Source organism: Cryptomeria japonica, chromosome 9, assembly GCF_030272615.1.
Source record: "Cryptomeria japonica chromosome 9, Sugi_1.0, whole genome shotgun sequence".
Classification (NCBI taxonomy): Eukaryota; Viridiplantae; Streptophyta; class Pinopsida; order Cupressales; family Cupressaceae; genus Cryptomeria; species Cryptomeria japonica.
Genome location: NC_081413.1, coordinates 1,758,568 through 1,775,336, shown reverse-complemented (window position 1 = coordinate 1,775,336; position 16,769 = coordinate 1,758,568). Strand labels below are relative to the sequence as shown.

General features: G+C 36.6%; 1 protein-coding gene across 1 annotated transcript in view; it reads left to right on the top strand.

The window, feature by feature from the left end:
- The window catches only part of LOC131059745 (probable LRR receptor-like serine/threonine-protein kinase At1g56140), a 90,737-nt gene extending 80,447 nt beyond the window's left edge, over positions 1 to 10,290 (top strand). The window contains exons 3-10 of the mRNA XM_059211092.1: positions 7,666 to 7,861; positions 8,043 to 8,213; positions 8,381 to 8,499; positions 8,612 to 8,822; positions 8,943 to 9,180; positions 9,538 to 9,688; positions 9,857 to 9,937; positions 9,974 to 10,290. Coding sequence (XP_059067075.1) covers positions 7,666 to 7,861; positions 8,043 to 8,213; positions 8,381 to 8,499; positions 8,612 to 8,822; positions 8,943 to 9,180; positions 9,538 to 9,688; positions 9,857 to 9,937; positions 9,974 to 10,180 — 1,374 coding nt within the window. The 3' untranslated portion in view covers positions 10,181 to 10,290. The remainder of the gene's footprint in view (positions 1 to 7,665; positions 7,862 to 8,042; positions 8,214 to 8,380; positions 8,500 to 8,611; positions 8,823 to 8,942; positions 9,181 to 9,537; positions 9,689 to 9,856; positions 9,938 to 9,973) is intronic.
- Positions 10,291 to 16,769: the final 6,479 nt, after the last annotated feature.

Sequence of the window (16,769 nt, the reverse complement as noted above, 5' to 3'; positions counted from 1 at the left end):
GAGCATCTCCACCTTACAGCCAATAATGTTAGCAATCCTTTACTGCCTCAATATTAAGGTATTGATGAAATAAATAGTAGATTTCTCTCAATTAACTTGTTGTCCAGTAGCCAAGGAATAAGAACTAAGAGCACCTTTGAAGGTAGCAATCTCACCAACAAAAGAATATCCCAACAAAATTGTATCATCAACAAACTGTTGATGTGTATAGGAAACATTAGCAGAAGAGGGTTGCAACCCTTTGGTAGTTTTATTCATTTTCAACTTTTGAGTCAGCCTACTCAAACATTCCACCAAGATAGTGAAAAGATTAGGAGAGATAGGGTCTCCTTGCTTGAGACCCCTAGAAGATTTAAAAAATCTAGACGAAGATCCATTTATAAGAATAGAAATTTTGAGTAGATATCAATTCTCTAGTAATTTTAATAACCTTCTCATCAAATCCAAAGGCCTCCATAACCCTGAAAAGAACCTGCCATTCCACTCTATCATAGGCTTTTGCTAGATCCAATTTTATCAAAAATCCCTCTTTGTTTGCAGCATTAAGAGAGTGGATTTTCTCATGCACAAGAATAATAGAACCCAAAATCTGTCTACCTGGGACAAATCCTTTTTGCTCCTCAGAGATTAAAAAGGGGAGAACAACCAACAATCTAGAAGTCATGACTTTTGAAATAATCTTGTAAAAGGAATTACTAAGACTTACTGGCCTAGAAACTTTCCCATAGAATCAACTCCAGCCACCTTAGGAATTAGAGCAATAAAAGTTGAATTGATTTCCTTAAGAATTCTTATGGATCCAAAGAATTCTTTGATAGCATTGACCCTGTCTTCCCCAAACATATGCCAATATTCCTGAAAGAAAAACATGGGAAAGACATCCGAGCCCAGAGCCTTATCCCCTTGAAAGGGAAAAAACAGCCTTTTTAATTTCATCAGCTGTAGGGATAGCAAATAATATCTTATCCTGATGAGGTTCAATAATCTTAGGAATGTTATCAACCAGGTCTTGTTGCTTTATAATGTCAATATCCTTACTACCAGTAAGGAGGTTAGAGAAGAACCTAACAGCTTCATCACCAATGTCATCATCTTTGAGAAGAATTTTATCATCAACAATTAATCTAGATATTCTACTAGCAACTTTATGCTTCATAGATGACATATGAAAGAATTTAGTATTTCTATCATCGGCTTCCAACCAAATATCCCTAGATCTTTGCCTCCAATAGATTTATTCTCCTGATATAGTCTTGTGTAATTTGGCTAGAACCTCATCTTCTTTAGCCTTGGGGAAGATCTTATAACCATCTTTTTGAATTGAGTTTTGAATCTGTTCTAATTCCTCCTTCAGCTTCCTCTTGGATTCAAAAATATCTCCGAAAACCTTTTTGTTCTAGATCTTAATGTTATCTTTGGTGTTTCTTAATTTTGTAGCAACTTTGAACATGGCGAAACCATCCACATTAATATTCCACCATTTGGAAATGGAATTTTCCAAGGAAGGGTGTGAAATCCACATTTTTTCAAACTAGAAAGGAAAACAACATTTGCCCTTAACAGAATCAACAACAAAAGAAATGGGATAATGATCCTATCCTATTCTATTAATAACATACAAAGAGAATCTATACTTAAGGACCCCGTCAGGAGTGATAAGGGATCTATCAAGCCTTAACTGAATAAGATCTCCTCCATCCCTTCAGTTAGACCAAGTGTAGGAAGCTCCAGAAAGATCGACATCAATCAGGGCATTGGCATTGATGAAGTCCATAAGGTCAATCCTGCTATCCAATTGAGCTTTAGTTTCTCCAAATTTGTCAATTTCTTGCAACGGGGTGTTGAAATCTCCCATCACTAGCCGGCTATCCTGAGAGAAAAACCCCCTTTTTTGCTGAATTTTGTCCCAAAATTTACTCGTAGAAGCTTTAGAATTTGGGGCATAAATGTTGGTAACCACCCATTCCTATCCTTCAGCAATACATTTAACTCTCATAGAAATAATATTACCATCTTCATCAATCAGATCTCCATCAATAGTTTTCTTATTCCATAATATGGCTACCCCACCTGACGCCCCATTCGGGCTACTACCACAAACACCTCCTTGTTTGAAGAATTTTAATTTTTCAACTTTTTCCTTACTCATTTTAGTTTCCTGAACTGGGATGATGTCTAGCTTATGATCTCTAATAAAATTCCTTAATACATCTTGTTTATGGAGACCATTTAGGCCTCGTATGTTCCAGGAAATTACCTTCATTTGGAAACTTGGGAGCAGGATTCCTGAATGGTTTGATGCCTTCCATCAGCTATGTTTTGTTTTCTCTTCTAGTCCCTGTGCCACTTCATAGTTTTACTTCCCTGCGGGGATTTGGAAAGACCAATATCTGCCTTAGATCCGGTTCTAGTTTTAACCCCATTAGAACAGCCTGTCTTCTTATTTTTCTTTTTTCCCACTCCTATTATCTCTTCATCATCTTCATCTTTATATGTAGATTGCTTATTATTCCAAGATTCTCCTATTCTCTAAGAAAAGGTGGGCGATTCAGTGCCAACACTTTGAAATAGAGAGTTAAGGTTAACTTGAGGCGATTTGAACTTGGTCTTTTTTCCAACAATAACTTTTGGACCTTTAAAGTCCTTTGGGCAAACTTTATTACTTTTCATTTTTATATCTTGTAGAGCCTCATGTTGTGATTCATTTATGTTGCCAATCTCACCCTCTTAAAGAATTTCTTCTATGCTTACATTCTCTTCCTCCTGAATCTGTAAAACTTGAAATCCATTGACTTTTTTGATCTCAAATCCATTATCTTCATTCTTTCTATCTTCCTTCTGAAGAGTATCCTTGGAAGGACTAGCTTTCCTATCATCCTTTTTTATATCTTTTGGGTTACTAGGAAGTCCAATTCCTCCTTCCACTCCACCCTCCTCATTTTTGTTAATCTTTTCTTTCCAAATCTATTTAACATTATTGTTATGCTTTTGAGAATTCTCAGGGTTACTTGGGCAAGCCTTCGCCCAATGTCCATCTTTCTTACAAGAGAAAAACACAAAGGGGAGGGACTCAAACTCTATGGCTTGTTCCCACTTCCCTAGTTTGGAATTTATTTCAATAGAGCTAGGTAGGTCCATATTCTGTGAGATATTAACGATATCCTTGCATACACCAACCTCTTTCGTGCTGTTGTCATAGAATCTATAGCCACAAGCTCCCCGAAGGAGTTACCAATACCTGAGAAAACATCCTCCAACCAGAATTCAAGCGGCAAACTAGGCAACCGCACCCAGACCGGAGTAGATTCAAAAAAGGAGTCATTGAGCTCCATATTTGGAGACCATTTCCTTAAGGATAATGAAGATTTCCCAAACATCCCTGGTCCTCCACTCAGGGCCATTTCCAAATCTTCCCCACAAGAGAAGGAAAAGACAAAGAAACCCCTTGACAGGGCTGAAACATCAACCTGTCCGTTCAACCTCCATTTTCTCTTAACAAAAGACCTAACAACTTCAATATTAGGTGTTGGTCCAACAAATTTTCTCACTAGAGAAAAAGCCATTAGAGAAATACTATGGTTTATAACCACATCTAGTACTACAATAGCTAGTTTGCCTATTTTTCTATCAGAACCATCTTCCATAGAGGGAAAGGATGATTTACCAGTGGGTTTGAGAGCCTTCACCTCTGTCATCTTTTCCAAGTCAGTGTTCAAGATATCGGGACCCAACTTTGAAGAATCTTCATTACTTTTAAGGACAAGAGGAGGGTCTTGATGTCGTGGGTCCCCATCCTTTCGACCATCCTCATCATCTACCGTATATCCCAAAGAGACAAGTTGTCCTTGAGCTACAGAGGCAGTAGAACCAGAGGAACCAGTCGCGCTATTCCCTCCATTCGCAGAATTCAAATTTCCCTCCAGCTGCGCTATTCCCTCCATCGCATTTTATGGTGATGTTATTCATTATTATTTGTTGTTATTTGTTCAAATAAGGTAGTTGTATTAAGCATGATATGAAGGATGATATTTGGAATCATAAAGAAGGATCTAAACATAGTTTTTGGTTTGATATTTTTCTATTCAGTGGTTCTTGAGGATGGAGTACCATATAAGGTATTTGTAGGTATTATTACGCTACTTAAATTGCTATAGAAGCCTCCGTTAATGATACTCCTATAAAGAAATAACTTGAAGGTTGTATTGTAAGTCTCTAGTTACTAAATAATATAATTGGTTTTTCTTTAGAGCATGGACTTTTTCTTCTAAATTATTTTTCTCTAGATAATCATCTTGTTATGATCTATTATTTTGTATTTTCTTTGTAATTGTTAAATATAGGATATTTTTGTTCATACCTTAGCTCATATATTAGTCTAGGGATCATATTCTACACCTCTGCTTCATTGAACCAATAGTGGCAAAGTGTAGCATTTAGATGTGTATTTAAAGGGATCAAATATCACAAGTTGCAATGTCACTGAATCAAGAAAAATCATCCAAATCTTGGTTTCTTTTCTTTGTTTTGATAGTTTCCTTGTTAGATCTTTACAATAGAATGTTTATATATTTTTTTTTCTAGACCTTTGTGAACATTAATATGATATTGCATTCCTACCATCAAGGTCTACAAGAAAAATTCCTATTCAAATTTTAAATGGTAAGAAATAAGGAAAGAGAAGTGCTTCCTTTTTTTTTCTTATTTTAAGGTAGCCTTGCTATGTAGTGTTAAAGGATTTTATTGATAATAAGATAAGTAAGTGTTGATCCCCAAAACAGGCTTTCGTCAATTTTCAAGGACAGTCAGGAAGTTTTGCAAGCATGGGATTGAAAAGTAGCCTGTGAAATGACCTCTAGGATTTTACAAGCCGGCTCTTTGAAATTCAAAGGGGGTGGAAAGGGATAGAAATATGCAGAAATAAAAACAAGTTGCAAACCTATCTTAAAGTGATATGTCAAAGCTTTTACAACACTTCAAATCCCCTTAACAAATAACATGAATGAATGACCCAAGAAGATTGAGCACAGAACGCCATAGAATCTTCATTGTTGGAAAGAGAACAGAATGCACAAAGTGACAAGGACATAGGGAAAAATATTCAGATCCTTCCGCGAGAACCACCTGCTAAGGCTCGCAAGGGGTGTTCTTATTATATTGTCAAAACAATTATTCCCTATGAATTTTGCTTGCCAAAAGGCATAATATAACCTCAAATCACAAATTATTACAGATGATTAAAAGAGTAAAAACATGATTCAATGACCCATGCATCTGTGATGAAATCATAAAAGCTAGAAACCATAACAATTAATAGCTAGATTCATTTGAGATGACATAGAGCTGTAAGTTCATACATGAAACAGAAATAAACATATAGCAGAGGCAAACAGGGCACAATCCGATATGCATTTCTTTCTATTAATTGACTGAATTACAATGCTAAGGTTTGAATTGAATTCATAACAATTTTTTGAGTGTTCTTCTTCTTCAAAATTGGTAAAAAGAATCAGGAACCCCTTTTTACAATGCGCCATCGGGCTTATATAGAGAAAACCTCCTTGATCCAAAAGAGCGGTTGAAACTGAAAAGGCTCCTGCATATCTGCCACATGTCCACCATCATCATGGAGGTTGATGCAGCTATCTAGATTGTAATGATTATTTCTTGTTCAAGCACACGAAATGAATGCCACCTAGGATTTCCCTTTTTCTGTTGCAACTGCCTCATCATGTGGGCTTCTTTCGCATTCATGCTCCCTAGTTTCACCATGCGATACCTCATGTGGGCTTCCTCCCTTGAAAGAAATAAAGGTACAATTTTGAAATCTCTCCAGGCTCAAAACATCCATGGGCCCACGCTTTATCGACACGTTGCATGTTGGCAAGGCTTATAGAGACTTCATTTCCTCTTGCCTTTGAAAAACCCACAGTGCTGACACGTGGCTTTCCTGCACTCCTTTGAAAGAGTAAGAAGTTGCGGACCTACTAGAAATAGTGTCATGTTGATACATGGCATGCTCGTACCTACTCTCTGCAAACAGCAACAAATTGGTCTTTACTTGGCGGAATCACAACTTTTTGCTCTATGCTCAAAATCTTAAGCCGCTTACACCATTCGAAAGATCTTCAAAAGCTCTAATTTCAGTCCCTTAACACCATACCTCCGGCTATCGAGTTAAGTGACTAGGGACAGTTTCGACCCCAAATTTCACTTTTCGAAGGCCTCTGAAAATGCAAAATACTGAAACATAGGAGAAATACCAAAAATTAGATTTCTGGTTTTTCTCACCTCTAACCGATCTGGATCTACTTCGAGAAGATTTTGACATGTTTCCATCAACGCCTTGATCATAAACCCCCGCAATTGTAGATATTATCTACAGTAAGTTAATCGACACCATGTATGTATTGATCATGTTTCAAATGAAGGCTTTCAATCTAGTTAGATAGTTTGGACTTTAACTTGTGGATACCCTTACCATGCCAATCTTGAGAGGGTATATATAGAAAAATATTAAATATGATCATGGAATAGGAAGTTTTAATGGTAGAGGGCGATTGACAATGCCCAATGCCCTTTGAAGCTTCATCAGAAGGTTGAAAATGACAGAAGTACAAGATATTTGAACCTAAAGTGCGACCTTGACCTTAATGGCTATGGCTACCACTTCTCTTAGCTCTAGGATTCTTAAAAAGAACAACTAATGCTAGCAATATTCCATATTCATTAGAATTTGTGCATGGCAAGGTAAGGGATTTCATGGCTTTGACACCAAATTATGATGAATTATGATGAATCTCCTGCGTTTTTGCACAATGACTAAAATATAATGGATATGATAAGCATGATTGATAACTTTTTGACATAGAAATAGATAGAGATTAAATAACTTTTTGACGTATAACTAAATAGCGTAGATGTCCATCAACAAATCTACATGTAGATGAATGAATATTGATGTTTATTGCAAATTCTTTCAAGATATCATATGACTCATCAATTTGAGACTCAACCAATTCTTCATCTATACCTTTGATGTATAGATTAACTAATAATTTGTTTCCTATCCGTGGCTCTTATTTATTTTTATAAATAATCAAATTATTTTTAACTAAAAGGGGAGTATGAGTACCATTAGGTCGTAAATAAAAATATTTGAAATACAGAAGAGGTTTTTATTGATATGATACGAATGGGAGAGACTGACGGCGTTCTTTTAATGGTTGCATTGCCCATATTTTGACACTTTGCATCCCTTGGGGCCCTTCAGGCTTTCATGTAGACCTCAATGTTATTGTAAATGGCTTTCAAAATCCTTCGTGACTTCCTGCCCTAATTAACGGTCCAAGGGGGTTAGAGGGACAAAGTCATAATTGTCCATTGAAGTCAGGTCTCATCAAGGGGGAACTGATCCATAACGGTGAGGATACACCAGCACTTCACAGGCTATAAATCACTTGACGGCCATCCATCCAGCTCCCTTGCCTACTAGGTGATACGTCCCTTTGTGATGTAGAATCTTCTTTACTGATTGACTATGGCCTATTTTCTGAAGGCCTTGCACATGCAACTCTATTTTTTGAGCGTTAAGCAGATATTTGACTGACATTAAGATTTCATCATTTCAATCATTTAAATATCATTTATATCTTTCATTTTGTGCAGGGAACTCGAAAGTTACAAGATTTCAATATCAAGCAGGCCGCTGGAGATTCAAACGTGCCAATTACAAAGATTTATAATGTCAGCGTGACTGAAAATATCCTTGATGTGCATCGTTTTTGGGCTGGGAAGGGAACTTTTGGCATACCCTCTGAGGAGACGCGTGGACCTTTAGTGTCAGCAATTAGGGTTATTCCTGGTAAGATACTATGTTGGCCTTGGAAAAATATATTATTAATATGTTAGATTTTAATCTTAGGACATTCGCTATGGAGATTAATAATTTTCCAATTTTAATTTAAATTGAATCATTCTGGAATGTCCTTTGTATTGCTCTGAATGTGTTACTTCAGAAATTGTTTTCCCTTGACTTGTTGCAGAATTCAAGGCAACTATTGGCATTGAAAGTTCCAGTAACAATAGCCGAACAAGAACCACTGGAATTATTATTGGAGTTCTTGTTGGGGTTGGCGTTCTACTATGCTTATTCTTAGTGCTTGTAAGAAAAAATAGAAAGAAAAGAAAATTTTCTTCAGGCTATGACAGCGAAGGTGATAATACACATTGTTTAAGCCTGGGACTGAACTCCATGCATTTTTTAGACCATCTGCATAATATTTTCCCTTTTAGATCATCGTTCTTGTTAGTGAAAATGTTATTAGGAAATGTGTTGCCATGAAGATAGATCTTATAAATTTTATGTTGTTTGCTTGTCCAGATTTCAAGAATATGGATGGAAAAGCTCACCTTTTAAGTTTATCAGAAATGAAAATAGCTACAAAAGATTTTGATATCGAAAATAAAATAGGAGAGGGTGGATTTGGGGCAGTTTACAAGGTAAATTAAAATGTAACCTTCAGTTATATGTGGCGTATGACCTTTAGTTTTTGGAGAAAGTGAGTAATCAAAATTGAAATGCTTATATTACAACATATGATTTAAATTGTAGGGTGTGCTACAAGATGGAAATCTTGTGGCAGTAAAGAAGCTGACCTCCACGTCTGGTCAAGGAAAACGGGAATTTCTAAATGAGGTGGCCACAATATCTGCTGTGCAACACCGGAATCTCGTCAAACTCTATGGGTGTTGTAGTGAAGAGGAAGAGCGACTCTTGGTCTTCGAATATATGCCTAACAACAGTCTAGGGCAAGCATTATTTGGTATAAACTTATATATTTCTCTAACATACTAACTATGAACTGTAAGAATCCATTTTGTATTCTGAAAACATTTAGATTACTATTAACATGACTTATATCGCTTTTTATTGTAAACCCCAGGGTCTGATCTACCTAAGCTAAGCCTTGATTGGCCCATACGGTTTAACATTTGCCTTGGAGTTGCACGTGGGTTGGCATATCTTCATGAAGAATCGAGAATTAGAATCATACATCGAGACATCAAACCAAATAACATCCTTCTAGATGAATATCTAAATCCAAAAATAGCTGATTTTGGATTGGCGAGGCTCTATGATGCTGCGAAAACTCACATCAGTACTAGAGTGGCGGGAACAATGTAAGATTTCTGTCTCATTAATACTTACAGAGGGAATTTTCCGGTGGTTGTTTCAATAAATTGAAAAAAAAATATCGGCAGAAATGTTGATCAGGGTGAGATTTAGAGTTTCTTCTTTTCCAGTTACAGTAAATGTAAGACTCGAGAGCATAATAAATTTAATATATAGCTAGCACAGTTCACATGTTTCATGATTTTTCCAAGCAGAAACTGCTCGGATTCTGTTAAAGTAGGCTATTTTGATTTCAAAGTTCTATTGAAAAGACCCAAATGCAGAATGCTAACAAGGTTTAAAATGATAGTTGACACTATACTTATGCTTTGTATAACAAAAGTTTAAGCTTGTACTGCTTGCAGCGGATATCTAGCTCCAGAGTATGCTTTGCGTGGACATCTCACTGAGAAGGTTGATGTTTTTAGCTTTGGAGTAGTTGCTCTAGAAGTTGTTAGCAACAGAAGTCATGAAGACAGGAACATGCCAGATGAGACGGTCTTTCTTCTCGATTCGGTAGCAATGTTTTCTTTTAAATTTCCTAGTGATTTATTCTACTGACTTTATCAAAATAAAATCGTTTAACACTGTACCCAAAGATTCAGCAGATATTTGAGAAGATATTGCTATTTAATATGTACTCTTTCAATGCAATGTCTTATGTTATCAGTTAATGAACTGCAGGCCTGGCAGTTGTATGAGGAGGGCAGACTTCTGGATTTGGTTGATACCAGTGTTCTTTCCAGTTTCTCTGAAGAAGATTTTGTGAGAGTGATTCATGTGGCTCTTTTATGTACACAGGCAACTCCCACGCAACGACCTTCCATGTCACAGGTTGTTGCCATGCTAGGAGGTGCCATGGAAATTAATCCACCGCAATGCCGTCCTGGATATATGAGCGACTGGCAGCTTACAAGTCAGAATGCCACGAATTCAACCACAGGAGACGGTAAATCATGGACATGGAGCACGAGCCTGACAGTAGAGGGTAGATCAGACAAGTTGTAACATAAATAAAGTGAAGAACCCTGTCTTCATCTCTGGAATTGACTTTGGAATTAGCTTTCTAAAGTTTAGAAGTTTGATCTGTTGTTACTTGGTAATTATATTACAGCTAGTCCAGGTAACCCATGAACCTGGTCCATGTCATGGTGTGATAACATTATCTTAGAGATGGCTGCCATTTACATGGCAGATAAGTAATGAACACAAGGTATGAGCAAATTGATGATGCCTATAAATTATAACAAAATAACGACTCCTATAAATGATGACACGTATAAACATATATATGTACTTACTGTTTGGTCAATTTGGAGCTCTCATGCATAGATTGCAGCAAGATGGGAAAGGACGGATCTATTTGAAAAGAGCCAACTAGAGCGAGGTCTAAGAAGATAAAACAAAGATCTTTTTATTTGTATGCAATAATATATGTTTTTGTTATAATAAAATAATTTATTTTTAAAATTTGGAGTCTAATAATATTTTCATTCTTCTTCTAATATGGATAGAAATACAATCAAATAATGATAAATACAATTTTTTTTTGGTGGGTTAAGATAATTTTACTCATCTAAAGAAAAATATTTTTTAAATAGAAATAAAAAAACTAACAAAATTTAATTTACCTATAAAAATTCCCATTACTTCCATGACCAATAGTATAGCAATTGTTGAATAATACTTCACATTAGCCATTCAATCACTATTGTCCACAAAATCTAATTAGAACATCAATCTCTCTATCATTTTACTATAAAATCCAATCATTGAAATTTATTCAAATTCTTTATATTGAATATTACACATCACAAAATAATACAAAAATAATGAGTAATCTTGTGATAATGAGTACCACTTTTTTTGGATGGCTTAAATCACACATGCTAAGCTTTGACTTCTAGGCTTCAAAGTGTTCATAATTGACTAACATTCTCTAGACTTAATATGGTGCTTAGTATGTAGTTTAAGTGTTGGCCCACCTTTTGACCAAAGTAGGACTTTGAAATCAAATTTTCACTTTCTAATACCTATAGTAGCTAAACTGCTAAGAATTTAAAGATGGTGTGAACTATTGATTTGGAGATTTTGTCTATAATATTTTTTAAAAAAATCGAATTAAAGAGAATTCTTTTTGTAAAGTTTAGTAACTTGTTTTCTTAGTAAACAACATTTTCTTCTTATTATTAGTAAATGATGAAGTGGCTCCAGTGCTCAAAAGGTTTATTCTTGACTACACAAAGACCTCTGTCACTTCCTCGGGATAGGGAAACAGAAAGAAAGCTCAAAGTCTTCAACTATCTATTCTCCTATTAGCCTTTTTAGATGATTTTCTGGTAACCAAGCATAGTATGTAGCAGCTCAAAGTCTAACTACATGATGCACTTCACCTTACATGCACAAGTCTTAAAAATCGAAGCAACACAAAGTCTACAAGCTATCTTCCCACTTGAGCTTTCCACACTAGCTTCAAATATGATAAGCAACTCAAAGTCTGCAAGACCAAATCTAAAAGCAAACATATAACTCTAAATACATTTAGCAGCTCAAAGTTTGAAATATTGAATTTAAATCCCTCTTAAACAATAGAACAAAAATCACAATCAACTCCAGAAAATGTCACACAACAATTAGAATTGGCACAAAGTCTCAACACAACTTGCCTCTTTTATTGAAAGCAATTTGAATTACATCTAAGTTCAAAGACTCAGGGTGCACATACAAATTGGTAGAATTTTGTTGCATTGCCAAAAGATATCAATTACAATAGACCCCCTCAAGTATTTATAGGAGAGGAGCCTTGAGAAAAAGGTGGGAGGATCCTAACTTGTTGACATTTTGATGATGTTTGTACTTAGTTTTTATTGTCATTGATGGACACACACTTATTTACTGTATGAGTTATTCTCAACCGATAGTATGTAATGTATTGTTCAAATCGGCATTATGTGCTAATGTATGCATAGTCTTTGTTTGTTGAAGACTATTGGTGTTTGCAGAAGGAGCTTACCGGTCAAAGCATGACCGAGGACCTCAAGCAGTACAAGGAACCTAAGCAATAGCCAACCTTTTCAAGATCATAACACTATGTTCTAGTTTACCAGTCTTTGTTTGTAACTCGGTAATCGGTATACCTTGTTTTGTTAACTGGCAAACTTGTAAAGTGTGATGAGTTATCATCCACCAACACCAATGCAGTGATTCTGTGTCATGTTACAAATTGTGTCTAGATGCATTGAACCTATGAAATTGCAGTCTAATCTCATTGGACCGAGATGAAATCAGATTCCTATAGTGAGGACATCGTGTCTAGGGTTTTGAGTGGGTTGTGTTAGAAGATTAGGTCTTTGCAAAAAAGCATCTTGCGACAAAGATTGAACGTGAAAAGGATAGAAGACTGAAGTAATGCTGCAATGTATTAACAGAGCGCAATCAAGGATCTAACTAAGCATTTTGTACTACTTTGTAGATCACTTACTTGTTGATTACTAATCTCTTCGACAATTCAGAAACCCTTAACCGTGTAGGCTCAGTTAAGCCTATTCTAAATCCTCTAACAAGATGGTTAACAGTTGTGGATCTGAAATCCTTTAACAGGGTAGTCTTTAATAGGACTTATCTCCTAACAGAGATCAAGATTCCTAACAGGATATGTTCTGGTGAAGAACATTGTAAGGCCTTAACTGGTCTGGTTGCTATTTTGCAGATAGTAGACTTGTGGGTTTACTCACTGTGGTTTTTCCCATTTGGGTTTCCACATCAAAATATCTTGTGTTATGGTGATTGTGTTATTGTGGTTGAATGCTTTATTTTCTATTTGGCTTGTTTGTGCATTAATTGGTTTACTATTTAAAGGGCTATACCGGTCTGCAGTAAAACTGCTTAAGTGTTTGGTAAGGTTTTTGGGTATACTAATTCATCCCCCCCCCTCTTAGTATTCATCAGTTGGTATCAGAGCCAACCTTTCTTTAAGTCTAATTGCTTGAAAGGAGATATGGAGGAATACGGCATGAGGGAACTCACTCACCATCTCGCTAAATTTGAGAGAGCCTATGATGAACTTAAGGTCAAGTATAAAGCCTCTTTAGCCAAAAGAAGAGAACTTGCTAAGCAAATGCTGGAAATTACTAAAAATAGCTCTTCTGATGAAGCAGACATGGATGCCCTAGTCGAAGAAGTTGAGAAATTGAATGAGTCCAATACTAACCTGAGGAGGGAGCTGGAAGTACTGACCATTAGGATGAGTCAGGAATTGGAAAACAAAAGAAAAGTTGAGGATCTAGTGAAGAACAAAGAGCATGAGATCTTTAAGTTGAATCAAGAAATTGGTACCATTACCGCTTATCTGCAAGAGGGTAAGGAAGAGAAAGAAGAAATGCAAACAAAACTCAATGCAGCCATCTCTCATAATGAAACCCTAATGAAGACTAATGATGCTCTTTTCAAAGAACTTGTTGAGATGAAGGAGATACTTGCAAAGCTCAACCTGAGCTCTACAAAACTAGACTAGTAGCTGGAACCAATGAAGCCATCAAGGGATACCACTGAACTTGGTTTCTCTATGCATGAGGAAGGTTAGTCCTTTGGAACCAAGATTGATGCACCAAAAGAGAAACTGGTACCTGAGAACAACAGCAAAAGCAAAGGTAAGTCAAAGTTCAAACCTGTATGATTTAACTGTCATAAGGAAGGACATACTACCAATGTATGTAGGAGCAAGACTTATAATAATTTCCCTTACATGCAAACAATGTGTATAACCACAAGGCTAGAGCTAGTAGATTTAATGGTCATCGTTATGCATGCAACAAGTTTGGGCATAGATCTTTTGAGTGTAGATCGGTTATGAACAACCCTAGAGGTTATACACCGAGATCAAAAGGAGTTGTCCAAAAACCTCTTATGAAATGGAACCCAAGCCGGTATAGAACCTATGACCAATGGTCAAATGGTTATGGAGCGACAAACAGTTGGTGTGCAACCTGTGTGATCTATCGTGGTAGCGGTCACACTGCTGCAACATGTAGGAGAAAGAATCGAAAGGTGAACACTGGACCATGGAGAGCACCTGGTATGGTATGCTATCATTGTCACAAACTGGGACATCTTGCCAGAGCATGTAGACTGAGACAAAATCCATCGGAAGACAAACCGGTCGACCCAGAAGGTAAAGGAAAGGTCGATGTTGAAACCATTCAGGCAGATATGAATAAAACTTGGAAAAAGAAATCTGAAGAGAAGCCACAAGATGTACCAGTTTTCACACCCAGTGTGGAGACCCTTGAATCGAAAAATTGAGCTTCGAAAAGCTTAAGGGGGAACATATCAATAACAATGTTTTGGACCCCCGGAGTATATCGGTAAAGTGCTTTTATCGGTATTGGTTACCTGTCGACTGACAGAAGAAATAAAGTGGTAAAAGGTAAAATTAGGGTTTTTACCCTATCGATGATGCATTTATTAGGGTAGGTAGGAGCATGTATAAAGGCAATGCTTGTAGTCATTTTTACTTACCTATTTTCGAAGAAGCATTTGTCTAACTTGAGCAGCGCAACAAAAGAGATCAATCTTGCATTCGAAGAAATCTAGAAAGAAATCTTGTGCAAGACCCAACAGTCATTTCAAGTTATCCAGAGTGGAGGTCAAAGTGGTAAAGAAAGATTTTTGAGAAGTGTGTTGTGCTCGACATCAAGGAACCATAGTTCAAAATGAAAAGGTATTTTTCGTCAAATCACTCTTATCATTTGGAATTATTTAGACATGGCTTCTACATCGAAAGTCTCTTCTAGTTCTTCTGCACCTGAGGAGTCATCCGAATCTCTTAGGAAGAAGTTGAAATACAATTCCCTATCTCAAATTCCCGCTGGAGTCATTGTCGAAGGGGATGTTTCTAGTTATATTGATTGCAGACTAGAAGCCCTAGCATCTCTAGTGATTCACTCCCAGTTGATATTGTTCTATGGAGAAGATAAGAAGATTAAACTAGAGTACAGTGTGACCGAGAAGAAGAAACTCCACAATGTAGTATATTTTCTTGAGGAATTCATAGAAGATCATATTAGAATTATTCTTAGTAGGGTTCATGGTGACAAGATGTATCTTGAGTGAACCACTAATATCACACTAGAGGCAATCCATGTCGTGACCAGTTTCTGTAATATTGGAGAAGTCCCTATTCTTCGTAAGATCACAAAAGCCAAAGTGGAAGATCTCATTAGTTCTATGACCAATAAGCGGCCAATGACTATCAACACCATAAGAGATGAATTGGTGAAGTATGCATGCATGGTGATCAGGTATAGAGTATTCTATGCCAACAGGATGAATTATGTTCCTACAGTTGCGGTGCATGCCTCTTATCGAATGATCAAGGAAGATGCAGAGTGTGACTTGTGTACTTGCATGCAAAAACAACTCATGGAGAGTTTGAAATCCATCAAGGAGGACAACACACTAAGGTTCACATTTGGTCAACTACTTGTCGGGTTGTTTTTCTACTTTCAAGGGTATTTTTTGGGAGTTGGTGATGTTCAATGGTAAAGTGACCTACCGGTTACAAGACAAATCAAGGAGAGTCTGCAAGAAGTGGGATCTACTTATCTAGAGACTCTGAACAGGTATTTTGATGAGTTTAGATTAAAGATGAACAAGAGAAAAAGGCTATCAGGTGACCTGGCTAAGAAATATGAAGATGATATTTGTTTCACGATCAAAGTGGATCATTGCATAATGGAAGTGGTTGAGCCAAGAAAAGATGAAGTTGAGCCTATGGGCTATGAAGTGGTGAACGATATACTCACTGGGTATGCCTCTACCCTACTTTCTTCATCACTTGATCCAAAGAAGAAGAGGACTGATACCTACTCTGAGAGGGTTAATCCTACTGAAGTATCGAAGCAGACGAAGAAGAAAGTTGTGCCATCGGCATCAGCACCGGTTACATCTGCTACCATTCCAAAAGTGACCAAGAGGTCACCAACCAAGAAGAAATTGGAGGCTATTCCACCAAAGGTATTTGAGAGGAAGAGGAAAACCAAGAACAAAGCACAGGATTCAAATGACATTGAATCAGAAGCAGAAACAAAGAAGATGAGGCAATCGGGTAAGAAGACCAAGCTAACTGGTAATGTACCTGCAACCTCTACAGCGATAAATATAAACATTGCTTCTTACAAGCCTATGACACATTATCAAAGGATTATAAAGAATATTAAAAGGAAAATTATTGATGATCTAAAAGATTATTTTGATGATCTTAATGATACCGAAAAGCAAGAGGTAGAGCAAGAAATCATTAAGTATTTATGTGATAATGATCGGCCTCCAATCGATATTAAACATATAGTTTCTAATTCTTTGTATGATTCTTTGGACAATATATGGCGCATTGTCATTGAAAGGGAGCAAACAATCAGGGAGCAAATTCTTTCTCAATATTTCCTAGATGCTTCCAATTCTGAATTATTTGAGATTCTTGATCAGTACAAAGGGATCTTTTTCATGAGAAAGAGAAGACTTCAGTTACTTGAAGGGAAAATCTCTGAAGTAGAAAAGGACACTCATCTGCAGGCTCAAAAATCTATCAAGATGCAAA